At 44.6% G+C, this 26,706-nt stretch overlaps 1 protein-coding gene across 1 annotated transcript in view; it reads right to left on the reverse strand.

The window, feature by feature from the left end:
• The window catches only part of MBOAT2 (membrane bound glycerophospholipid O-acyltransferase 2), a 338,336-nt gene that overhangs the window by 21,312 nt on the left and 290,318 nt on the right, over positions 1–26,706 (reverse strand). Inside the window, exons 8-11 of the mRNA XM_075341088.1 lie at positions 19,125–19,317; positions 12,147–12,250; positions 2,446–2,510; positions 527–659 (exon numbers count right to left, since the gene is read on the reverse strand). Coding sequence (XP_075197203.1) covers positions 527–659; positions 2,446–2,510; positions 12,147–12,250; positions 19,125–19,317 — 495 coding nt within the window. The remainder of the gene's footprint in view (positions 1–526; positions 660–2,445; positions 2,511–12,146; positions 12,251–19,124; positions 19,318–26,706) is intronic.

Raw genomic sequence — 26,706 nt, forward strand, 5'->3', positions numbered from 1 at the left:
GTACTGTCATACAGTATAACAGAACTCCTACTTACAGGAGAACATGCAAGGCCCCTATAAACTTTAAATGAATGCCAGCAAAGCCCACTAATGTGTATGGTGGCCTCACAACTCTTTCCCTACAGATAATGTCCAGAGGATCCTTTTGATCCTGATCCTTTTGTTTTCAGGGAGAAAAAAAGCCGCTGCCAAAAGGTGTCTGGCAGTGGCTTTCTCCTCTCTCTCCACTGAAAACACATGAACGCTGGGTTGAGCTGAGTCCTCATGTGTATATGCGGGAGTTGGGAGAGTAGTGGTCTATCAAACAGTTTGGTCAACAGCTCTCTCATATATGACGCCTTATTCCTACACCTGGGGGAACCATAATACTTTGGTCCCCATAGCAGCTGCTACGACCAAATGTACAACCACGTTCTGAAGGTCAAATTGTGACATTATCACAAAATGCATGAGGTAAAAGCACAGAAGGAACAAGGCATTAGTGGAAAAGCATACATAACAGTGCCGTGGCTGAATAGCTACTTACATTTCGTGCTGCCAGCGTCATTAAACTTCCAGTAAAGAAGGTCAAGTAATACCCTGGATAGACACCATGCCACATTGCGGACAATAGGAAGGTCTGAGCTGTCGGGCTGTACGTGGCTCGTTCATAACAAACTCTGTGGAGGCCGGAAAATATAGAACAGTCAATGTGAGTTAACCAATCAACGTGTTACATTTGTTATTGTTCCCAGAGATTGTGGTGGAGATTTAACGAGCTTTCACCCCATACATTGTTGGCATTCCACTACATAAAATATATAATGAGTATCTGATTTAAATTTTTACGTGTTTATTTTTCCACTATATGTGAATTGAGTTCTTAAAACTTTATCCAATATTGTAAATATATAAAATCCACACCACAAATCTCCAGTGTACTGTCATCCATTAAAATATATAGAAGTGCCACATAAAAATAATCTGCAGCATGTGAATATACCCGAATATCTCAAAGCAATTTGCAGAGTAGGAATGGGTCCAGGTTTTCAACCCAAATCAGGCGCTAATCAACTTCACAGCAATGGATGAGTCAACTAGCTTCATTTACACTAAGCAATCATCAGCACTGTAAAGGCCCAGTCACACACAACGACTTACCAGCGATCCCAAAAACGATGCGACCTGATAGGGATCGCAGGTAAGTCGCTGGGAGGTCGTTGGTGAGATGTCACACAGTCAGACCTTACCAGCGATGCAGGAACAATAGAGGTCGCAGTAGCGATAACGATCTCAGCAGTCACTGTGACCCTGTCCCACAGTGTCAAACACAGCGATGTGTCCTGCCCAGCAGGACATCGCCTTTGAAGAAAATGGCCTGGACCATTCTGCAACGACTAGAGATCTCACAGCAGGGGCCTGATCGCTGGTAGATGTCACACATAACGAGATCGCTAACAGGATCGACTCAGCTGCGATCTCGCTATTGATCTCGTTATGTGTGACGGTACCTTTAGTGACCAAATTGTTTCCCATCCCGTTTTTAAGGACAGTGATCAATGATGTGAAATAAATGATTTTGCGAATGTTTATCTTCTTCATCATTGGTCTGTGAGCATTAAGGTTTATTCCAAAAAAATCTAAGTTCCTCCCAGTTTATAGGGGACAAGTCATCAATAGGGACTCAAGAGACAGGGCTCAGGGACCTTAAAGATTGGTACTCTGTAGCCCTGTCCTAAAAGGAGCAGAGGTGCACATGTGTGGCCTTCACTACATTCATTGTCTATGAGGTTGTGCTCAGGTATTTCTGGTGGTCCCAAAGACAATGAATGGATTGGAGACATGGAGACCGTGCTGGTGCATGCATAGCTCTGAGTCCCAATCTTCGGGGTCCCAGAGCCCAATTCTTGGAATCATTAGGGATCCCAGAGGTCAGACCCCCAGTGATCAGCAAGTTAATTCTTATCCTGTGTATAAGGGCCCCTTCACATTGCGTTATCTACGTTCAGTGGTCCGGTCGACGCTTCCGTCCAAACACCCCTGGAAAACAGGTTTTAGCCACATGCGCCAACGGGGCCATTGACTATAATGTTACAGACTGAGTCAGCATGTGTTCTGTCTTGCGCCGGGGGATTCGGCGGGGGTATACACTTTCTGCAGGTGGACACCCAGAAGTAGTCTGCTACGTCTAGGTGTCCGCCTGAAGAAAGTGTATACACCCAAAAATGCAAGACAGAGCACACGCTCACTCAGTCTGCTCCATTATGGTCAATGGTTCCGTCGGCGCATCTGTCCGAAACCCGTTTTACGAGAGTGTTTGGATGGAAGCTCTGAGGGGACCTCAGAATGTAAGTAATAACACAGTGTGAAACTTAGGGATAACATAACTTTTTGGGAATAGCTATGGCCAATTTCAGATATGAGATTTCTGTATACTGGAAGACATTGATATCAGGGCCGTCATACCTCTTTAGCCACAGTGCAGTCTGTATGTTCCAATTATCAATGAACATCTTAAAGCTGGTGGAGAACTGTAATATAAAACATAAAATTAGCTTAGAGAACATAATCTTGTGTGGGTGCGCGGCCGTCATCATTCTATCACCACTGCTTTTTATTTTTCAACTCTTCATCATACACAGCCTGAGAACAGTGATGGCCACTGACAGACTTGCCACACTAAAGCCATGTTGTATGCTAAACTCTACGTAACAATCGGTCATAGAGATATTTGTATCCGGGTGTGGGGGGGGGATTCCAAGGTTTAGTAACCTGTTTATCATGATGTGACTGAAGGATAGGGAGGGACAGGAGCTACTATACTATTCCTCACGTTGGGGGACCCTAAGCTATCCCCAACCTCAGGGGTACTCATAATGTTGGAGATGCCCGAGTCACATGCCTGGCTATTCTTCTGACCAGATCTATCTGTTACCTCTCCCCCATCCCCAAGGAAGGAGTGTGATGGTAAGACAGATAAAGACAAACAGAGGATAACCAAAATTCACACACACTGCAAACTCACAGAAACAAACAGTAAGAAACTCAGGAGAAAAGCAAGAGCAGAAAGTTAAAGTGTCCCCAGTGTACCCCTTGTTTGTCGTGGTGTAACCCCTGTTGTTGTGTGTTTTGACATCGGACCCTTCCCCAGTCCGTGGCATGACACTATGTATATCAGACTGCACTCGGATGTCATCAGTGCAGTCGGATGATTTCATGCACCCATAGACTTGTATGGGTGCGTGTTATCCGTATCGGATGCACTCACACCATGATGCGATTTCTTTCTCATGCCAAATCAGCATGAGCAAAATATTGCTGATCTGCACTGCCCTATAGTATAATATTGGGCCAAGTGCTCTCTAACAAAACATCGGAGTGCACTCAGTTATACGCTTGTGTGAGCAGTGTTTTTTAATCCTGGACAAATACTTTATAAAAGGGTACTTGGACATTCTCTTTTTGCTAGTAACTTTCCCCTCAAAATAAAATGATGCCAGTGGATATTCCGCAATCTAACATTGCTCAATCCCCCTGCAGCGTCCCCACAGGTGAGGTGAGGTATTACGCTCTCTACTGTACATAGATATGAGTGGTCATGCTGTGTCCCTCACAAGAGGAATATGCGTAGAACTTTTTGCAACTTCTGGATTATATGGAGGTCCTGCCAGTATCAGAGACTTATTTCCTAGGGTATTATGAATTTTCTTACATTTTCCATGAATGAGCCGCATCCGCCATTATCAGCAGCTCTGCCAATATTCTCAGCAGAGATAAAGTCAAGGCTAAATCAGGTCAAAGTCACCGGAACTTGGTCCTTGGATGGTTTCCAGCCGGTCTCTCAATGCTTCGGCCAGGCCTTTAAATCATCAGCAATTTTTTTTTCTCCCCTGACGCCATTTACATTAAGTGAACAGTTGGTTTATTGATTCCAAGTCACATTTTTAAGGTTGGCTTTAATAAATTAAGAGTGACATGGAGGGACAGTCATAGTGAAGCATTGCAAATTCATTATGGAAATATCTTTTAGAGCATTTACTAATGAAGACGTACCACGAGTGAGCGGAGGCAGACACTGGAAAGCCTCAATGTTCACTTCTCTCACCACTATTCTAAATTATAAAAAAAAAAATACTACCTGGCTAATCGTGGTCAGTAAAATTCTATCGTTTCAAGCACACAGCTCTCATGCAGATCTACACTACTCACAAAATGTATGGGATAGTTGGCTTTCCGGTAATATTTCTGTAAAACGTTCACTCTACAGTGATATTTTCTCATGACAGTCGGGCATTTCAGTAGAAGCAGCAATGATTATTTCCTCATCGCAAACAATTTATTGAAATAAAAGCCAACACCAGTTGTGGGTATACCCACCCAAAAATGTCAATGTCTCAATAACTTGTCATGTGGCCTTGAGCATCAATTACAGCTAACAACGACGCCTCCTGCTGGTCACAAGTGGAGTTATTGTCTGCGGAGGTATGGCATCCCACTCTTCTTGAAGGGTGGTCCTCAGGTCATTGAGGTTCTGTGGTACGGAGTTACGGCCACTACACGACAACTCAGCTGATCCCATAGGTTTTCCTTGGGATTCAGGCCTGGAGAAAGTGCAGACCACCTCATTTGAGGTCCCCCAGTCTCCAGCAGCCGTTCCCTAATGATGCGATCTCGATGAACTGGAGCATTTTCGTCCATGAAGATGACATTAGACCAATGTTGTTCATGCAGAGGCACAATGACTGGATTATTGAGGTTATTTCACTTTACCATTCACACAGTGTAGGGTTGTTTTGTATTGACTAGTCACACCGGCCCACACTGTAAGGCTGGGGCCACATGGGAATTGCTGAAATCCCCTCGCATGACGCTCGGCTCACGCTGGCAATACAGCAGAGCCGAGTGTCATGCTAGTGTCCCTGCGACTGAGGTCTGACTGTGAGAGTGGACCTCAGCTGCGGGGGGCGGGCCGGCACTGAGGAGGGGAGGGAGGGATTTATCTCCCTCTCTCCTACGTAGCCGGCTATTGCCATTCTCGCTCTACACTCGCAGTACACCGGTGTGTACCGGTGCCATTCTCGCTCTACACTCGCAGTACACCGGTGTGTAACTCGCGAGTGCAGTGCGATTTTTCTCTCTCCCCATACACTTGAATGGGTGCGAGAGAAAGAGTCTCGCATTACAATCATGTGACGCCCTGGCCTATCAGGTCGTCACAGGGTATTGTGCAATTTGCCCTTCTGTGCAATATCCACCTCCTCCTTGGTTGTGGGTCCCCAACTACACAGTGTTGCCTACAACAGCCAATTAAAGTCCTAGGTACACTCTGCACCACACCCACAAGACACACCAGTGGACGGCCTGAGTGGAATAGGGTCGCCCACGTGGGGGGTTAGTAAGGGGAGGTCAGGAGTGTCAGAGTGTCAGTCAGTGAGTGGACTTTCAGAGTGAAGGTTGAGGAGGTCAGCAGCCGGGCTCCTTGGAAGCGACTAGTTGGCAGACAGTGGTCTGGGCCTAGTAGGAGCTGGACCCCCAGTCGCAGGGGATCGTGAAAAGGGGCAAGGAACTGTCAAGGAGGACATCCGGCGGTCTTGTACCATCACCGGGCTGGGACCAGGGTACGACGGGGTACATGGACCCTAGGTCAGGGAGTAGCTTCTGGCAACCTGACAATTTACCCGACGAGAACGGAGCCTTCAAGATCCGCTCTCCACCCGCTCCAAAATCGGGGTACTAGCGCAACGAGGGGGATAGGACTTTCCACCAAAATGGTCCAGAAATCCCAAGGGTGAACCCTGAGATCAAGCTCCCACAGTTAGCCACACTGGGGAGCGGGACCAGGGCCAACCAAGAAGTACACTAAGTGCCAGGGAGAAGGTCACAGATCAACAGGCAACACCATTGGGGACGGGACCCAAACTAGCTCCCCTCAGTGACAGCGGTGTCCAGAACTTTGGTTTACCCAGTTGTCGGTGTCAGCTTTATGGACTTTGTGAGTATGAAAGTGTCCCTCTTTGCTCCCCACGGCACCCCCCAAACACCATCACCGAGTCCCAGGGCATCCCCCCTACCCGTGGAGGTTCTAACATCCAGCTGCCCCACTCCATCGCCCCCGGGTACTCCCAACTGCAGCGGTGGTACTCCACATTACCACACACCACGGGTGGCATCACAAAGTCTTCAACTTCCCTTGTAAATAACCTCCTTAATTTGAGTGGCCTGCATGACCCCCGAGTCCGGACGCCCCTCGAGCCACCGTGGATCTGGATCCGAGCAGCCCGGCTGCTGACACGGGGGCGGCACAATCGCAGCATGCTGCGATTGTTTTCTCGGTCCGATTGAGGCTGAGAAAATAATTGCTCATGTGCGCTGACACACAGGCTAATATTGGTCCGAGTGGAATGCGATGTTTTATCGCACTCCACTCACACCGTTTTTCTCGCCGTGTGCCTTAGGCCTAACACCACCACCAAAGGCTCATCTGGTGACAGCAGTGGCTGATGCACAGCGCTCTCTGATATCTCCAGCATCATTGGCAGCCATCATTTCTGCTCAGTGTGAATCGACTTTCATCAGTGAACAGCACTGAGGCCCACTGGTCCCTCGTCTAGCAAGGATGACGCCTGTGAATGATGGTGTGGTTAGGTAGCCTTGCAGGTCGTCTAGCACGCTAACTACGCTGAGGTAAACTGTTTCCAATAGTCAGACGTGACACTTGGGGGCCTCTCCCCTCTCTTAAATGTGCCTGGAGTTGTGTGGAATTCATCATCCTCTTCAAAAAGTCATTGTTCACAATGAAGCGATGATCAGTGTGGAATGTGGCCGGAGGACATCCACTTCTATGGCTTTCTATGACTCTTCCAGTCACTCTGTATCTCTGTTGCAACCGGCTGATGACACTATGTGACACTCTAAGCTCAGTGCCCATTTCCATCTCAGAATATCCTGCTTGAAGTCTCACAATGGTGCAGTACTGCCAAATAATTGTTAGGTATTGTCTTGGTCTCATGATGTCAAAATGTGAACAGCACAATGAGGAGGACTGATTAAATACCAATTCTAATTTAAGGCTGTGTCCGCACTTTGCAGTTCAATTCCGCAGCGTGTAAGTCACTGCGTGTGCGTCTCAGAACGCAGCCGAAAAAGCTGCGTTGTGAGACGCATTCGGCAGAACGCAAAGTGCGGACATTCCTGGAGAGAATTCATGCGTTCTGGATGCTTTCTCTGCCATAGACAGAGTGGGAAAAGCATCCAGAACGCACATTTTTCTCAGTACGCACCCACTCGGCTCTGCAGCATCCCCACAGACTTGCAGCAGAGCCGAGTGGGACCACACTGTCACTGTCATGGCTGGCTGCGGGACAGTGCCATACGATCAGAATGAACTCGGATGAACTTCACCCGAATTCATTGTGATCGCGCGGCTGTGTGCGTGTGCCGCGGCTTGATTTGTGGTCACACGTGAAGGACTCACCTGTGTTCGCAAATCCCCTGAGTGACTGCAGTGAGCCACGCAATCAGCTGTGCTTTCACTCAGGTTACTCGTGGCCACAGCTGCAGTCCTCCACCGGAGAACGGTGGCCGTGAGAAACCTCAGTGACAGCACAGCTGATCGCGCGACTCACTTCAGTTGCTGCATGGAGCTCACAGGAGCGGCGGTGTTCTACTGCCGCTCCTGTCAGCTTCTGATGTAGCAGAGCTGGAAGCGTCGTGGGACCTTGCGTGGATTACGTCGGACCTGGAGGTGTTTTTGAGGGATTAATAAAGTGGTGAAAGAGGGTGGTTTTTTGTCTTTCATTACAAATAAAGGATTTTTTGGATGGGTGTGTTTATTTACTTTAACATATAGGTTCATCATGGAAGGTATCTTGAGGAGACGCCTGCCATGATTAACCTAGGACTTAGTGGCAGCTATGGGCTGCTGCCATTAACTCCTTATTACACTGTTTGCCACCGCACCAGGGCAATTCGGGATGAGCCGGTAAAGTCCTGAGACTGACGCATCTAATGGATGCGGCAATTACAGGCGGCTGCTGGCTGATATTGTTAGGCTGGGGAGCTCCCTATAACGAGGAGCTCCCCATCCTGAGAATACCAGCCTTCAGCCGTGTGGCTTTACCCTGGCTGGTATCCAAATGGGGGGGACCGCTTGTCATTTTTTTTTCATTTATTTACTTATTTATTTATTTTACTGCTCGATATAGACACGCCCACTGGCGGCTGTGATTGGTTGCAGTGAGACAGCTGTCACTCAGCATGGGGGCATGTCAGACTGCAGCCAATCATAGGTGCCGGTGGGCAGGGGAAGCAGGGAATACGTGATGGATTAATGAGCGGCCGTCATTTTCAAAAGAGAAGCCGCCACAGTGTGAACGCCGTGCAGCGCCGCGCCGGTGATCGTGGATCGGTGAGTATGAGAGAAGGGGTGGGAGGAGAGACAGACATGGACAGAGAGAGAGATAGTACAGAGCAAGAGAGAGAGACCGACAGACCGACAGAGAGAGACCGAAAGACCTGCCTTTGTTATGTTAAATAAGAACATGTGGATCGCAATAATAATGCAATGCAAGCGCACTGCTTCACATTTTGGCAGCGATTTACTACAACTCATTGATTTCAATGGGTGTAGAATGCAGCCAAAATGGGAAAAACAATTGACCTCCTGCTTCTTTGAACGCATGGTTTTTGCCCAAATTATGCAAATTAAATGCAGCATTTGGAAACGCAAAGTGCGGACAAGAAATCCACATTTTCCATAGACTTTGCTGGAAGAATCAAAACGCATGCCTTTTGGCATGAAAACGCTGCAGTTCAAAACGGACCTAAAAAGCAGCTGAAAAGTAGGTGGAAACGGAAAGTGCGGACACAGCCTAACCCCCTATTTATTGGGCGATTCATAGATCAAACACCTGAGGTGAATTTTACCATTGAGCTCCTTCTTTTAAGAGAACAGCAAGTTGTGCAAAAAGTACTGAAACATTGAACAGTTGGCCATGTGCATCCAAAAGATTAGAGACGGTGACATTAAGTTCACCTGAAAAGGTTAGAGGGCATTGTAGGGTCATCCTGATATTTCACCCTCAAGCCAAATATCCCGAACTTTTTGTTAGGCCCCCTTCACACGTCCGTGAAAAACACGCACGTGTGTTACGGGCCGTTTTTCGGGTCCGTGTCCCGTTTTTGTGTCCGTTTTAATGGTCCGTGTGGCATTTGTGTGAATTGCGTATGCTAGCCGTGTTTGTGTGTAGAACGTCAGTGTGCGCATGTGGAATTAACATGTATGTGTACGTGGAATGTCCGTGTGTGTTGCACAATGTCGTTTATAAATGTCGGCTGACAGCCGACAGAGTTGCGCGATGAGAATGAACTCGGGTGAACTTCACCCGACTTCATCCTCATACCGCGGCTCTGTCTGTGTCGAGTACTGATTAGCGGTCACCTGTGAAAGATTCACCGGTGACCGCTAATCCCCCGAGTGACTGAAGTTTCCCCCCCTCTCTCATACTTACCGTTCCCCGATCACCGGCGCAGCGCTGCACGGCGTTCACACTGCTGCGGCGGCTTTTACTATTTTGAAAAAGCCGGCCGCTCATTAAACAATCTCGTATTCCCTGCTTTCCCCACCCCCCGGCGCCTATGATTGGTTGCAGTGAGACACGCCCCCACGCTGAGTGACAGGTGTCTCACTGCACCCAATCACAGCAGCCGGTGGGCGTGTCTATACTGTGCAGTAAAATAAATAAATAAATAATTTAAAAAACCGGCGTGCGGTCCCCCCCCCAATTTAATGCCAGCCAGATAAAGCCATACGGCTGAAGGCTGGTATTCTCAGGATGGGGAGCTCCACGTTATGGGGAGCCCCCCACCCTAACAATATCAGTCAGCAGCCGCCCAGAATTGCCGCATACATTAGATGCGACAGTTCTGGGACTGTACCCGGCTCTTCCCGATTTGCCCTGGTGCTTTGGCAAATCGGGGTAATAAGGAGTTAATGGCAGCCCATAGCTGCCAATAAGTCCTAGATTAATCATGTCAGGCGTCTCCACGAGATTCCTTTCATGATTAATCTGTAAGTGACAGTAAATAAACACACACACCCGAAAAAATCCTTTATTAGAAATAAAAAACACAAACATATACCCTGGTTCAACAATTTAATCAGCCCGAAAAAGCCCTCCATGTCCGCGTACTCCAGGATGGTCCAGCGTCGCATCCAGCTCTGCTGTATGGAGGTGACCGGAGCTGCAGAATACACCGCCGCTCCTGTCAGCTCCACGCAGCAACTGAAGACAGCCGCGCGATCAGCTGAACTGTCACTGAGGTTACCCGCTGTCACTGGATCCAGCGGTGGCCGCGGGTAACCTCAGTGACAGCTCAGTTGATCGCGCGGCTGTCTTCAGTTGCTGCGTGGAGCTGACAGGAGCGGCGGTGTATTCTGCAGCTCCGGTCACCTCCATGTAGCAGAGCTGGATGCGACGCTGGACCATCCTGGATGACGCCGGACATGGAGGGCTTTTTCGGGCTGATTAAATTGTTGAACCAGGGTATAGGTTTGTGTTTTTTATTTCTAATAAAGGATTTTTTCGGGTGTGTGTGTTTATTTACTGTCACTTACAGATTAATCATGAAAGGAATCTCGTGGAGACGCCTGACATGATTAATCTAGGATTTAGTGGCAGCTATGGGCTGCCATTAACTCCTTATTACCCCGATTTGCCAAAGGACCAGGGCAAATGGGAAGAGCCGGGTACAGTCCCAGAACTGTCGCATCTAATGTATGCGGCAATTCTGGGCGGCTGCTGACTGATATTGTTAGGGTGGGGGGCTCCCCATAACGTGGAGCTCCCCATCCTGAGAATACCAGCCTTCAGCCGTACGGCTTTATCTGGCTGGTATTAAAATTGGGGGGGACCGCACGCCGTTTTTTTAAATTATTTTTTATTTATTTTACTGCACAGTATAGACCCGCCCACTGGCTGCTGTGATTGGGTGCAGTGAGACACCTGTCACTCAGCGTGGGGGCGTGTCTCACTGCAACCAATCATAGGCGCCGGTGGGCGGGGAAAGCAGAGAATACGAGATTGTTTAATGAGCGACCGGCTTTTTCAAAATAGTAAAAGCCACCGCAGCAGTGTGAATGCCGTGCAGCGCCGCGCCGGTGACCGGGGAACGGTAAATATGAGAGAGGGGGGGAAAATGACCGACAGACTGTGAGAGAGGGACAGACAGAAAGAGAGACCGACCGACGGACTCAGGGAGATTGACCGACATACACAGAAATAAAAAGAATGGCCGACATCACTAGAAATAAAAACACCAAACGGACACGGACTATAGGTAGATGCATACGTGTTTACTAACGTGTGTGCACATACCCATAGACTTTCATTGTGTCCACGTGTGCGTGCTCCGTGCAGATAACGGACATGCATCCGTGCAAAACGCAAACACACACGGATCACGGACACGCACAAAATGAAATAACACACGTGTGACCACAATCATAGATTAACATTGGTGCATATTTGTCCGTGTCTCCGGTATATACGGAAACGGAACAAACACGCACGTGTTTCACGGACGTGTGAAGGGGGCCTTAGTGTGTTTTTCTCCAGGGTTACAGACTGCAGGATTCTGTGTGTAGTCTGATCCTGTCATCCATAGAGTTTTTAGATGCAGGCTAAAACAATGATTTTTTTTCAATCAGAAACCGTTTTAGGATACACTCCATTTTTTTGGTTGTTTTTGGAGTTTTTATTTTTCCGAAGCAGTTCTGAGAAGTTTTGGACAATCTGTTTCAAGAAGTGATATGCGCTTTATATTTTTTTCCCCACGGGCATTTTTTTTAGATCCTATTTCTAAGTCCTATTTAACGTTAGACACAATTTTGGAACTTTGGCAGGTTCTCGTTTTTATGAATTTGACATCCTAAAGACCTAGAAAGAACGTACCCTTTGAATCTCCATCAAAACAGAACCCAGTGATTTTTTTTCTTTTTTTGCAGAAGGATTAGCCCTGTTATAATTAGCTTACACTGATGCGGGCTCTCGGGGGATTATTGGGGCGGTCTGGGTAGGATGCCTCCGTCATTGTGACCTGGCATCTGACATACAACTAGTTGTCTGGTCATTGTCCCTCACATGCTGATGACACAAAGGAAGACTTACCTCTATTTTTTTGATGTTCAGATTTGATACAAGATCCCAATTTTCGTCCCCGTTCTCGTCATAGCCTTGGAAACCGAAACCTGCAGCGTTATTGATCGCATCCGCTAAATGGAGAGAGTAACAAAAAATATGTTGTTAGTTTAGATACAAAATAATTGTTCATCAATATGTGCAGAAGCCACCAAATAATGTGCACCCAATACCTGCTGCATCAGTGCCAGAGGATAGTGCAGTGGGAGTCAATGGTGAAGGCTACAGCTGGCTAGGGTGGAGATCCGGCAGGGGTACCGGGTGTACAGTATGCCCTTCCGATGTGATGTCACAGAATCTTAGGCTATGCTCCCACATGGCGGATTCACTGTGGGTTTAGCTCATTACAGTTGGAGCATATCACCGTAATAGAAGAGTGGATGATTTCTTACCTAATCTCATCCAGACATTACTGATAAAAATCCACTGCGGAAATTGACCCGAGGAGCTGATTATAAATCTACCGAATGTCAATTTTTACTGCAGATTTCACCTTTTGCAATGTATAGGGAGATATACAAGGCAAATCTATATCAAAATCAGTATGAAATCAACATATAATGCAAAATCCGCATCAGAAAATTTGTACACGCGAACCCAACCCTGTAATTTGATTTTTGATTCCAAAAACATGTGGACTAAGTCAAAGAGGCTATCCACTACTTTATCGCTGATGTTTAATCGGCCGCGGTCCAACACCTGGTGCCTCCACCAATCAACTATTCTTGGTGTCGGTTACGACAGGAAATGTTCCGCTCCAGATCTGCCCCTTCTTCTGATAGCGGCCGTGGCCCTGTACTGTACGTCCTCCTATTCATATCACTAGGAGGTGAATGTACTGTATCCAGCCGCGGCTATTAGTTGACGGGGCAGCTCCAGAACTGAACATTTCCAGCAGCCAGAACAGCTGAGTGGAGGTGTTGGACCCCAGCCGATCATACGTCGATTACCATTGATGGCCTATCCTTAGTATAGGTTAAGTAGTGGACAAGCTCTTTAAGTGAGAAAGTTCACACACATAAAACTCTGGGCGGAAATCAACCAAATGGGTATTTCCCACTAAGGTCACTGGAGAAAAATGCAGGGCTGTGGAGTCGGAGTCGGTATAAAATGCACCGACTCCTAAAATATATAATAAATTGGGGACAGTAGTGCAATGCAGAGTGGGATGAATATTTTACTAAATAATAACATTTAGTATAATGCTTATAGTTAAGTGAAACATTTATTGTAGTACAATGTGAACATTAGACATGTAATAATTTTTATGATACAATAATCAAGATATTTGGATAGAACATAAAATATATTTATTGGATACAACTTTAGAAAACAAAAAAACTAATAAATTGTAAATATGTAATACACTATGTAATATATATATATATATATATATATATATATATATATATATATATACACACACACACAAGATATATGTAATCTACTGTATATTACATAGTGTATTACATAATTACAATTTATTACAGTTTGTGTTCTAAAGTTGTATTCTAATAAATATATTTTATGTTCTATCCAAATATTTTGATTATTGTATCATAAAAATTATTAAATGTCTGATGTTCACATACACATGTTCATATATTACAATAAATTTTTCACCTAACTATAAGCAATATATGTAGGAGTCGGAGTCGGTGCAAGAGAAATTGAGGAGTCAAAGTCAGAGTTAGAGTCAAAGGTTTGGTTTACCGACTCCACAGCCCTGGAAAAATGTGTTCATTTTATTAAGAGGAGTGCGCATCTTTTTGGTTGCCTGTGTGCCAGAATCAGACATGACGCCAGCTGTTCTCTACAGTAGATTTCTGCTATAATTAAAGCCAATTTCTGGATATTTTAGTGAATTTGGCAAGCCACAGCTCACCCCTTCCTCCTGCTAAACCCCACTCGGAAAAAAAAAGGTCAGGTCTAGTCTAAACCCCTAAAGTTGCAAAACTTTTACACAACCCTTTTACCCTTCTTCAAAGAGCCATAACTTTTTTAGTTTTCTGTCCACAGACGAGAGCTTATTTTTTGTGGGACAGGTTGTACCTTTGAATGACACCATCCAATTTACCACAATGTGTACTGGAAAATGGCAAAAAAAATCCAAGTGCAGTTAAATTAAAAAACAAAATAAAGAAAACGAAATTCTAATATTGTTTTTATGGGGTATATTGTGTAGTAAAAATGACCTGACAATATGATTATTCATCAGTACGATTAAGGCGATAGCAAACTTGTCCAATTTTTTAAAGACTAGTGATGAAAGAAAAACTGACATTTGATTGTATCGATCGGAGATCTGTAATATTTTCATTTTTTATTTGATGGAGCAGTGTGAGCCTGTTTTTTTGTGGGGCGAGACGTCATTTTTACTGATACAATTTTGGGATAAATATAATATTTTGATCGCTTATTACAGCATTATTTACGGTATTACATTGACAAAAAAAAAATGCAGTTTTGTTGTTTTTAATTTTTTTAGTTCATGGCGTTTGCCGAATGGGTTAAATTATTTTTATATTTTGATAGACTTTTCTGGATGTGGCGATATAGATATACATATATATGTGTGTGTGTGTGTGTGTGTGTGTGTGTGTGTGTGTGTGTGTGTATATATACAGCACAGACCAAATGTTTGGACACACCTTCTCATCTCTAGAACAACTATTAAGAGGAGACTTTGTGCAGCAGGCCTTCATGGTAAAATAGCTGCTAGGAAACCACTGCTAAGGACAGGCAACAAGCAGAAGAGACTTGTTTGGGCTAAAGAACACAAGGAATGGACATTAGACCAGTGGAAATCTGTGCTTTGGTCTGAGGAGTCCAAATTTGAGATCTTTGGATCCAGCCACCTTGTCTTTGTAGAAAAGGTGAATGGATGGACTCTACATGGCTGGTTCCCACCGTGAAGCATGGAGGAGGAGGTGTGATGGTGTGGGGGTGCTTTGCTGGTGACACTGTTGCGGATTTATTCAAAATTGAAGGCATTCTAAACCAGCATGGCTACCACAGTATCTTGCAGCGGCATGCTATTCCATCCGTTTTGCGTTTAGTTGGACCATCATTTATTTTTCAACAGGATAATGACCCCAAACACACCTCCAGGCTGTGTAAGGACTATTTGACTAAGAAGGAGAGTGATGGGGTGCTACGCCAGATGACCTGGCCTCCACAGTCACCAGACCTGAACCCAATCGAGATGGTTTGGGGTGAGCTGCACCACAGAGTGAAGGCAAAAGGGCCAACAAGTGCTAAGCATTTCTGGGAACTCCTTTAAGACTGTTGGAAGACCATTTCCGGTGACTACCTCTTGAAGCTCATCAAGAGATTGCCAAGAGTGTGCAAAGCAGTAATCAAAGCAAAAGGTGGCTACTTTGAAGAACCTAGAATATAAGACATATTTTCAGTTGTGTCACACTTGAAGTATTTCATTCCACTTGTGTTAATTCATAGTTTTGATGTCTTCAATGTGAATCTACAATTTTTAGAGTCATGAAAATAAAGAAAACTCTTTGAATGAGGTGTGTCCAAACTTTTGGTCTGTACTGATTAGATTATATATATATATATATATATATATATATATATATATTATATATATATATATATATATACACACACACACACACACACATATATAATAGTATTACTTTTAATGAGGGGGAATGGGGGCGATTTTTTTTTTTTTTTAATTTTTTTAACCTTTTTTTATTACTTTTAATGAGGAAAATGGGGCGATTTGTATTTTTATGGAGTTTTTTAACTTTTTTTTTGTTTTACTTTTCACTGTTAGTCCACATGGGGGACTTGAACCTGTGACCGTTTTAACTTTATACAGTAATCCCACAGTAAATACTCGGCTCTGTACGCTTTTGCCTCCTGAACTTCGCAGTCCTTTGCAGTTTTTTTGAGGGGGTAAAGGGGGTTTCAGGATCCAAACCCCCAATGATCCGACAAAAAAATGTGTCAGCAGGTTTCGGCTACCTCATCTCAGAACAGCAAGATGTAGGGACAGAAACCCTGAATCCAGTGATGTGTCGCTTACTTTACTAGATGCATCAGTTCTTTTTTGCAGATGTAGCAGATCTCTGAATACTGAGCTCTGTATAACCAGCCCCACCACTGACTGACAGCTTGTTGTGTCCTGCTAATTAGTGGTGGGGGCGCAGTTGAATCAGAAAGCACAAAACTTAGGCTTAGTCCTCTATTGATAATCTCCTTTTGATAAAACACTGATTTTATTGGACCAGCAAAACACAGCCCAGTAAGCGTTAAATCACTGGAATCAGGGTCTCTGTCCCTACATCATTCTGCTCTCATAGTAAGTAAAAACAGACTTTATTTTAAAGACAGAAAAAAAAAGTACCAGAATTTAGTTATGTAAAGCTGGCGCACCAACCAAAATTCCCACTGTGGTGTGGGGTTTATGAAAACCCCACGAAAGTGTCAAATTTCCCAGGAGAATCCGGTAAATGCAGGACAGTTGGCATCTACAAGACAGAAGAGGACCCATCGGCAAGAACCACACACGAGCCCTTTGCTCTTTAATAGTTTAATATTGTGCATGCTTTATATTTCTTGGTAAAGTGGTTTTCATTTTAGGTTTTTAAAGTTATTTAAAGGGTAACAGAAATTTAAAGTGGAATAATGTACATTGGGGGAAAGGAAAAAAAGTAAGCCAGGGAGGTAACAATGGTAAAAGGGGGAGGTAAAGGATTAACAAGAATTTTAAGATATTATTTAAACTGTTTTTTACAATTATTAACAAACACAATAGGGATCTAGTAATTGAATAATTAATTACATTATATCCGGGATTATACTAGGGTATATTCTAAGAACTGTTTGTACTATTCAGCCTGGAAGGCAATTGATTATACCAAAGTACCCATCCGGGAGAGCAGGGCTCTCAAACACGGCTGGGTATATGGACCGCACACAGAAAAACCTGAATTTGGGGAGGCCATATTCTTTGCAGGACAAAGTAACATTTTTAGTGATATCATATTTTTTTCTATACACCTTTTGATAATTGTTTTGAACATTTTTGGTGTGTATACTCTAATTCTTTAACTGGCAATCATTGTATGGGTTATGGTACATTTTTATAGCCTACGTCGTTATGGATGTGGCGTTAAGAAACAGTTTATCATCATATAGTAATTCTGGTCAACATGTTTTAGTAATTTGCTCCATCCTTGTCCCCATCTTGTAGTAATGCCCCATCGTTGTCACCATCTTGTAGTAATGTACCCATCCTGATCCCCTTCTTGTACTAATGCCCCATCCTTGTCTCCTTCTTATAGTAATGCTCCATTCTTGTTCTGTACTTGTACAAATATCCCCATCCTGGTTCTCATCTTGTAGTAATGTCCCATCCAGGTCCCCTTATTGTAGTAATCTCCCCATACAGTTCCCGATCTTTTAGTAATTTTCATTCCTGGTACCCATCTTGTAGTAATGTGCCCATCCAGTTCCCCACCTTGTAGTAATGCCCCTTCCTGGTACCCATCCTGGTCTCCATCTTCTCGCAATGTCATCATCTAGGTCGCCATATTGTAGTACTGTTCCCATCCTGGTCCCAATCTAGTAGTAATGTTCCCATCCATGACACATATTGTAGTGATGCCCCCATCCTTGTCCCCTTCTTGTAGTAATGCCCCCATACTTTGCCCCCTTCTTCTAGTAAAGTGCCCCATCCTTGTCCCTTTCTTTTAGTAATGTCCCCATCCAGCTCCTCATATTGTAGTAATGTTCCCATTCCAGTTACCATCTTGTAGTAATGTTTTCATATTTTAGAAATGTCCCCATCCAGGACCCATATTTTAGTAATGTCCCATCCTTGTCCTCTTCTTGTAGTAATGTTCCCATCCAGGTCCCCATATTTCAGTAATGTGCCCATCCTGGTTACAATCTTATAGTAATGTGCTCATCCAGGTCCTCATATTTTTGTAATGTCCCCATCCTGGTCCCTATATAGTAATAATATCCACATCCAGGTTCCTATATTGTAGTAATGACCCCATCTTGGTGTCCATCTTCTAGTAATGTTCTCATAATTTAGTAATGTCCCCATCCAGGTTCCCATTGTGTAGTAATGTTCCCATCTTCTGGTAATGTTCAGAACCTTGTCCCCTTCTTGTAGTAATGTCCCCATCGTGCAGTTATGTCCCTATTCTGGTCCCCGTCTTGTAGTAATGGCAGCTTGTTTGACACCCCTGTAGCAGAGTATCTTTTGGGATTACTTTCTATTACTGCTAAATTAAATTTGTTTGGTGTTGAGACCCTTTCACTTATTATTGGTATTAAGAGGGGGGAAGTAGTTTGATTCCATTTGGTTGCTATCTATTTAGTGTTCTAGGGGTAAAATATCAATGTGATATTGTCGTGTAATAAGTCTCCTGAAGAGAATCACATGATGCATTTGAATATGGTAAATTTGGTGCTTTTTGCCATGGTTACTGTTTAAATTTAGTATTAAGATCTTTTTTCCCCGTTCTCTATAAGGTTTCTTTTTAAATTCAAAGTCATCATTGAATTTTGTGTAAATTATATTTCTTTTCCAATTTGGGGTATTGGTTGGACTATTTACAATATCTTTGAGGCCCTATATTTGTAGAATAATTTAGCAGTTACTGTGGGCCATGAAGTTCATTAGCTCAGCTCCTTACATACAATCTAAAATCGTAGGAAGCTAGGTAGCTCTTTTTAGGGTTGCATTGGGGTCTCTTATCTACTAGGACCTGTACATCTGCAAAGGTTGGAACTATATGTCTGCCCATGGGGTTTCACATATAATAAGAGTCGTAAAAACTCATATAAACAATTTATCCACTTTTTGGTTGAAGAAAAACTGAGGAGAAAAAAAAGTTCCAAGAGCTGTTAAAATTCCCGGTTTAGCCACTAGGTGGCAGCATGCTATCACGTTTACAGGGCACTTACATAAGGTCCAAGCAAAATAATACTTTGGTCTTGCAGCCATTAGAGACGAGTAGAGATATATGACTCTTGTGGGCACTGATGAGGTTTCCTGAAAGCGTTCATCTATATTGTATTCTACAGGTAATATCCGCGTGGCAGTCATGTAGAATCCTAAGGATATTGCACAGACCACAAGTTTATGCACCACAACTGTCTGGAAAGAGAGAAAAGCACAATCTCATCAGTACAATCGTCACAGAGGCATAGTCACAATTTTTTTCAAATAAAGCAAATATTTCAGAGACATGTCACACATCTCCCTTTGATTGATAATCATAGAATGGTAGAGTTGGAAAGGACCTCAAGGGTCATCGGGTCCAGCCCCCTGCGAGTGCAGGCTTTCCTAAATCATTGCAGCTATATGTTTATACAGTTTCCGCTTGACGATTTCCATTGATGGAGAGCTCACCACCTCCCGTGGTCGGTTGTTCCAGTCTCTGACCGCCCTCAGTCAGAAAGATTTTCCTAATGTCTAATGTGAATCTCCTTCCTTTTAGTTTCATCCCATTGCTTCTTGTATTTCTTTGTGCTAATGAGAATAGAGTAGTTCCCTCTGCCCTGTGACTACATTTCAAATATTTGTAGACCACTATTAGGCCAGAATCACACTTGTGAGAGACTCGCGCTAGTCTCGCATCGCATCACCCGGCATGGCCGCACACTCCCCAGACAGGAGCGGGATGGCAGCATGTATTTCTATGCAGCTGAGAAGCTCCTGTCCGGAGAGCATCAGGCCGTGCCGGGTGATGTGATGCGAGACTCGCGCGAGTCTCTCACAAGTGTGACTCCAGCCTTAAGTCTCCTCTCAGCCTTCTCTTTTTCAAACTAAACATTCCTAGTTCTTTGAGCCATTCTTCATATGACATGGTTTGCAGACCTTCTACCATCTTGGTTGCTCTTCTTTGGACTTGCTCCAATATATCAATGTCTTTCTTGAATTGGGGCGGCCAGAACTGTACACAATATTCCAGGTTAGTGAATACCATCTGTCCATGCTGCGTAAGAACTGCTCATCCGGACTCAAGGCTTTGAGAATCCACCTCACCAGGTATGACATAACAATGAAGCAGTCTCTACTGACCTTACCTTCCTCCTCATCCCACCCCCCCATTCAACCAATTCAAAGAAATTGCAATGCAAAGGAGGTCGTCCTTAAAGAGGTGATACAAAGGCCATAGTAAGTTTCATCCTGAATCCTTATTTATGTAGTGCCATAATCTATCTCAAATGAAGTGTCATCAGATGGCAGAGGCTGCAGTCACTGTGGCAGCCCCTGTCCCTCCCTAAAATGAAGCCTCATTAGTGACGCTCGTTTCACTGGCTGTGCTAGTCCCAGTGCACTTTGTGATGTGCACACTGACAGTGCACACTTTGTTGTCAGCTCAGATCAGCAGTAACAAGCCGGCAACAGAGCGGTGTCAGGATACCTGGGGTACAGAGACTAATGACATCACTTGTGGGTGCGGTGCTGGTCTCCTACATGTTGGGTATTGACGCCGCTCTGTTGCCGGCTTGTTACCACTGATCTGAGCCGATAACAGGGAGAACGCAGTAATTGTCCACATATAAGATGACTGGAGAGAGAAAGAAGCGCAGATAAGGTGTTATCCGAGATATTAGTAAACCCCAATTGGAGTATAAAAGGATCACCTTTTGTTGTTATAATTATACTATAATGGCGTATAACACGGCTGCTTCAGCACCCCTGTAGAAGATAACCAATGTGGATGGAAGTAAGGGTGGATAAATATGCACCACCGTTGAAGAAAGCCCAAACTCAGGCTGATAAGGACTGTGATCTTTATTTGTCATTGTGTTTCAGAGATAAATCTCCTTCTTTTTGACATAAAACACATCACAAAAATGTGATCTTGTCCTGAAGAAGGAGAATTATATCTGAAACATGTTGACAAATAAAGATTCCAGGCCTTATCAGCCTGAATTTGGGATTTCTTCAATGACAGTGCGGAAATTACCCCTCTTTCCCATCCACATTGGTCATTGTGCACATAGCACAGTGCACAGCATGCAGGGACTAGCTCAGACCCTGTAAAGAGCATCACTGATGACACTTCATTTCAGGTAGGGGGCAGGTGCTGTATCAGTGACCGCAGCCTCTTCCCCTGATGACGCTTCGTTTTTGTATTCCAGCTTGCACTGGGATCCTCAAACGAAGAGTCATCAGACAGGAAGTAAGGGAAAAATAGAATAGCAGTTAGATAGTGTAGTTGGAGAAGGAGAGGGAATTTAGATTATGACACTAAATAGATAGGGATTTAGAATGAAACTTACTTTACCTTTAGAACAGCCCTTTAACAACATGAACCCCAATCACAGGCAGTTTCCTTTCCATTAAAATAATGGTAAAATCATTCCCATGTCAGATGTAGGACATGGGAGCCCATTCTCCCAACAACTGCTCTGCACAGCTGCAGTCTGAGTTACATGGTGGCTGGGGGCCTAGAAACTTTAAAGGGAACCTGTCACCACTTTTTCGGCCTATAAGCTGCGGCCAACACCACTGGGCTTTTATATACAGTATTCAAACATGCTATATATAAGACTCCAGGCCGCTGTGTAGAACATAAAAAACACTTTATAATACTTACCTAACAGTTGCGCTGCGGTGGATTCTAGTTTGATGGGCGTCTACATTGTCCATTGCCGGAGCCACCTCTTTTGGCCATCTTTGTCTTCATACTTCTGTAGCCGGGGTGCATGACGCGTCTACATCATCCACACTCGCCGGCATTGAGGTCCTGCGCAGGCAGGATCTCAATTGTAGTATTGTATTGTAGTGCGCCTGAGCGGGATCGGTGAGTGTGTATGACGTAGGATGCGTCATCCACACAGGCTTCAGAAGGAGGACGAAGATGGCCGAAAGAGGCGGCACCGGCACCGGATAACGAAGACACCAATATGGCCCAACTCCACCACAGAGCGACCGTTAGGTGAGTATTATAAAGTGTTTTTTATGTTCTATACAGCAGCCTGGGCTCTTATATACAGCATGTTAAAATGCTGTATATAAGAGCCCAGTGGCGGTGGCCGCAGCTAATAGGCCGAAAAAGTGTTGACAGGTTCCCTTTAAGCTAAGGTGGCCACTAAAATGGCCACTGGAGTCGGAAAACCCCATACACATTGGCTTTTCAGTCGGTCACAGAGGTTTTTGTTGAGGCCGCAGTCTGTATGGCAATCTTTATGTTTCTGGCTGCACAAGCACCATGTATCTGTTACGGCGCTTGTGTGATCGAAGTCGGTGAAACAGCAGCTGACAAAAAACTTTAGAACATACCTATTATACAGTATTCTATTAATTTATCTGAGGAGTAGTATGTCCCACACATTAATGGTGAACCTGAAAGTCGTGACTGATTGAAAACCCTGAGCAGATTGCAGACATATCTTTATGGTGATATTAGTTACTATGTCCTTACATTTGGCATACTGGATATCACAGTGCGACTGAGGGTTATTGATAAACTCTATGTTCCGGGCTAAAGGTGATCAGAAGTCTACAGAGGTAAGCTCACGGGAGGAAGATTAAAGGGGTTGTCCCACAAACAAAGTACATTTTAATCAATAGATCTTGGAATAATAATAATTTCCACAATTGAAAGCGTTTAAAAAAATGTTCCTGTGCAGAGATAATCTTATATATGTGTTCCTGCTATGTGCTGTGTAATGGCTGTGTCTGACCTTACAGGGTCTGATCATACCACATTTCCTGGGCCGGGGAGAAAATAAGGGTATACAAACAATTCAGCATGGGATCACAAATTATTCTTTCTTTGGGGGTAAAACATTTTGCGTCCTCCCCGGCCCAGGAGATGTGGTGTGATCAGACCATGTCCCTGTACGGTCAGACACAGCCATTACACAGTACCTAGCAGGGACACATAAATAAGATTATCTCAGCACAGCAATATTTGTTTTAAGCACATCCAATTGTGGAACTTATTATAAATCTGATTCTAAGATGTATTCATTAAAATCCACTTTAAAAACTTTGTTCAGGGAACACCCCTTTAATTTTAGAAATAAATTTCAGTCATAAAGCGGTGTTCTAATGAAGCTTACTCGTTAGTGGGGTTGTCTGTAATAACTTATTGATCGGTGGGTTCCGATTCCTTGGACGTGCATCGATCGGTGGGGCCCCCTCAGAATGGAATGGCAGTGTGCATGTTCAACCACTGCTCCATTCATTTTCTGCACGGCTACTGAGCCATGTACTTGGCATATTCTGGCAGCCCCAGAGGGAACAACTGCTCATCTGGCCTACTGTTCCAATTTGTAATGGTTATAAAAGTGTCCTATCAGGGTTAAAAATCCCCCATTTCACAGATCAGTGCAGGTCCCAGTAGTAGTATTTAAACGTCACAATCAATATGTCTCTAATGCAGGAGATCACTAGAGGACTAATAAACCTACTGCAATGTAGTAGATTCTTTATTAGAAAAGGTGCAGTAAAATCGGCAGGAGAACAGCTGTCAGCAGGCTCCCTCACAGACGACGGCCGTTTCGCGTATGAATACGCTTCCTCAGGTCCTTAGACCTGAGGAAGCGTATTCATACGCGAAACGGCCGTCATCCGTGAGGGGGCCTGCTGACAGCTCTACTCCTGCCGATTTTATTGCACCTTTTCTAATAAAGAAACTACTGGATTTTGGCGAGTGCTGTCCTTTTTCTGACATGGACTCTATTATTGAACTCTAAAGTATTTTGGACAAGCACCTCTCAGCCAGCTGGGTGGAGGATCCCTGCCCTGATCCTGCATTAGTGATTCACGCTTGCACAAGTGAGGAGGTTGGTGCGGCAGTTCACGCTCTGTGGAATTGCTACTGCAATGTAGTCCGCCATATTCATGAGCTGTGTATAACCACACTTACACCACTGATTGGCAGCTTTCTGCCTATGCACAGTTTATACAATGGTGTGGGTCGGGTTATATTCAGAGAACTGGTAGATCTGATGCAGAGAAAACAGTCCAGCAAGCAACACATCACTGGAATCAGGTCTATGTACCTACATCATGCTGCTCTCAGATGGGGTAGCAAAAATCCGGTGACAAATTCCCTTTAAAATCTTAGCTCCAGGCACACCTTTGCCTCATTTTTCTCCAGTCTGGCAAGGTCTATCCTTCTCAGCTTTTAGTAAAAGCAGTGAGAACAGAGATAGTGATCTAATAGTGTGCTGGGAAGACATATGAGATTGTACTTTTTAGTATCGTGCATGCATGTTCCGGCAAGTCTGCTGAGCTAATGCAATATAGTACGTGATCCGCTGTAAAATGCCCTTGTGAGCAAGGACATATATAATAAACATTATATTCCAGGATAAGGATTATAAAGTGTGATCTGAGGGATATAGAACATTTGAGCGGGATGTATATTGTTAAAGGGGTTGTCCAGTTAAGCAAAATTATACTTAAATATACTGTATATAAAATAATAATTATACAACTAATTCATACAGTGGGGAAATAATTATTCGATCCCTTGCTGATTTTGTACGTATGCCCGCTGACAAAGACATGAGCAGACTATAATTTTATGGGTAGGTTAATTTTAACAGTAAAATAGAATATCCAAAATAAAATCTAGAAAATAACATTGTATAAATTATACACAAATGCATCTCAAGAAATTACAATATCATCAAAAAGTTAATTTATTTCAGTAATTCAATACAAAAAGTAAAACTCATATTATATAGTCTCCCCTCTACTCAACTCAGTCCCATCTAAGGCGCACTTCTCCCCTCTACTAAGTCCCATCTAAGGCACACTTCTCCCCTTTAATCAGTCCCATCTAAGGCGCACTTCTCCCCTTTACTCAGTCCCATCTAAGGCGCACTTCTCCCCTCTACTCAGTCCCATGTAAGGCGCACTTCTTCCCTTTACTCAGTCCCATCTAAGGCGCACTTCTCCCCTCTACTCAGTCCCATGTAAGGCGCACTTCTCCCCTCTACTCAGTCCCATCTAAGGCGCACTTCTCCCCTTTACTCAGTCCCATCTAAGGCGCACTTCTCCCCTCTACTCAGTCCCATGTAAGGCACACTTCTCCCCTCTACTCAGTCCCATGTAAGGCACACTTCTCCCCTCTACTCAGTCCCATGTAAGGCACACTTCTCCCCTCTACTCAGTCCCATGTAAGGCACACTTCTCCCCTCTACTCAGTCCCATGTAAGGCACACTTCTCCCCTCTACTCAGTCCCATGTAAGGCACACTTCTCCCCTCTACTCAGTCCCATCTGAGGCGCACTTCTCCCCTCTACTCAGTCCCATCTGAGGCACACTTCTCCCCTCTACTCAGTCCCATCTGAGGCACACTTCTCCCCTCTACTCAGTCCCATCTGAGGCACACTTCTCCCCTCTACTCAGTCCCATCTAAGGCACACTTCTCCCCTCTACTCAGTCCCATCTGAGGCACACTTCTGCTCTCTACTCAGTCCCATCTGAGATACACTTGACACATCTGAGACACATGTAAGGCGCACTTCTCCCTTCTACTCAGTCCCATCTAAGGCACACTTCTCCCCTCTACTCAGTCCCATCTGAGGCACACTTCTGCTCTCTACTCAGTCCCATCTGAGATACACTTGACACATCTGAGACACATGTAAGGCGCACTTCTCCCTTCTACTCAGTCCCATCTAAGGCAAACTTCTCCCCTCTACTCAGTCCCATCTAAGGCACACTTCTCCCCTCTACTCAGTCCTATCTAAGGCACACTTTTACCCTCTACTCAGTCCCATCTGAGGCACACTTCTCCCCTCTACTCAGTCCCATGTAAGGCACACTCCTCCCCTCTACTCAGTCCCATGTAAGGCACACTTCTCCCCTCTACTCAGTCCCATCTAAGGCGCACTTCTCCCCTCTACTCAGTCCCATCTAAGGCGCACTTCTCCCCTCTACTCAGTCCCATGTAAGGGGCACTTCTCCCTTTTACTCAGTCCCATCTAAGGCGCACTTCTCCCTTCTACTCAGTCCTATCTAAGGCGCACTTCTCCCCTCTACTCAGTCCCATCTGAGGCACACTTCTCCACTCTACTCAGTCCCATCTGAGGCACACTTATCCACTCTACTCAGGCACAAAGTCTTGCACACAGAATGTCTGTATACATTGAATGAATATTGCTGAATAGCAGAAGCAAATCCATCACAAATGCAGTACATTCCTATTCATTGCCAATGTAATCGTGGCAAGATGCGGTTGCGTGCGTCATACACAACCGCATGTGACCACATCTTGCTGCGATTTTATTGGCAATGAATAGGACTGTACAGCATTTGTGACAGATCTGGTTTTGCGGCAAAATATCGCTGATGTGAGTCCCATCTGAGGCACACTTCTCCCCTCTACTCAGTCCCATCTAAGGCACACTTCTCCCCTCTACTCAGTCCCATCTAAGGCACACTTCTCCCCTCTACTCAGTCCCATCTGAGGCACACTTCTGCTCTCTACTCAGTCCCATCTGAGATACACTTGACACATCTGAGACACATGTAAGGCGCACTTCTCCCTTCTACTCAGTCCCATCT

Source organism: Anomaloglossus baeobatrachus, chromosome 3 (genome assembly GCF_048569485.1).
Source record: "Anomaloglossus baeobatrachus isolate aAnoBae1 chromosome 3, aAnoBae1.hap1, whole genome shotgun sequence".
Classification (NCBI taxonomy): domain Eukaryota; kingdom Metazoa; phylum Chordata; class Amphibia; order Anura; family Aromobatidae; genus Anomaloglossus; species Anomaloglossus baeobatrachus.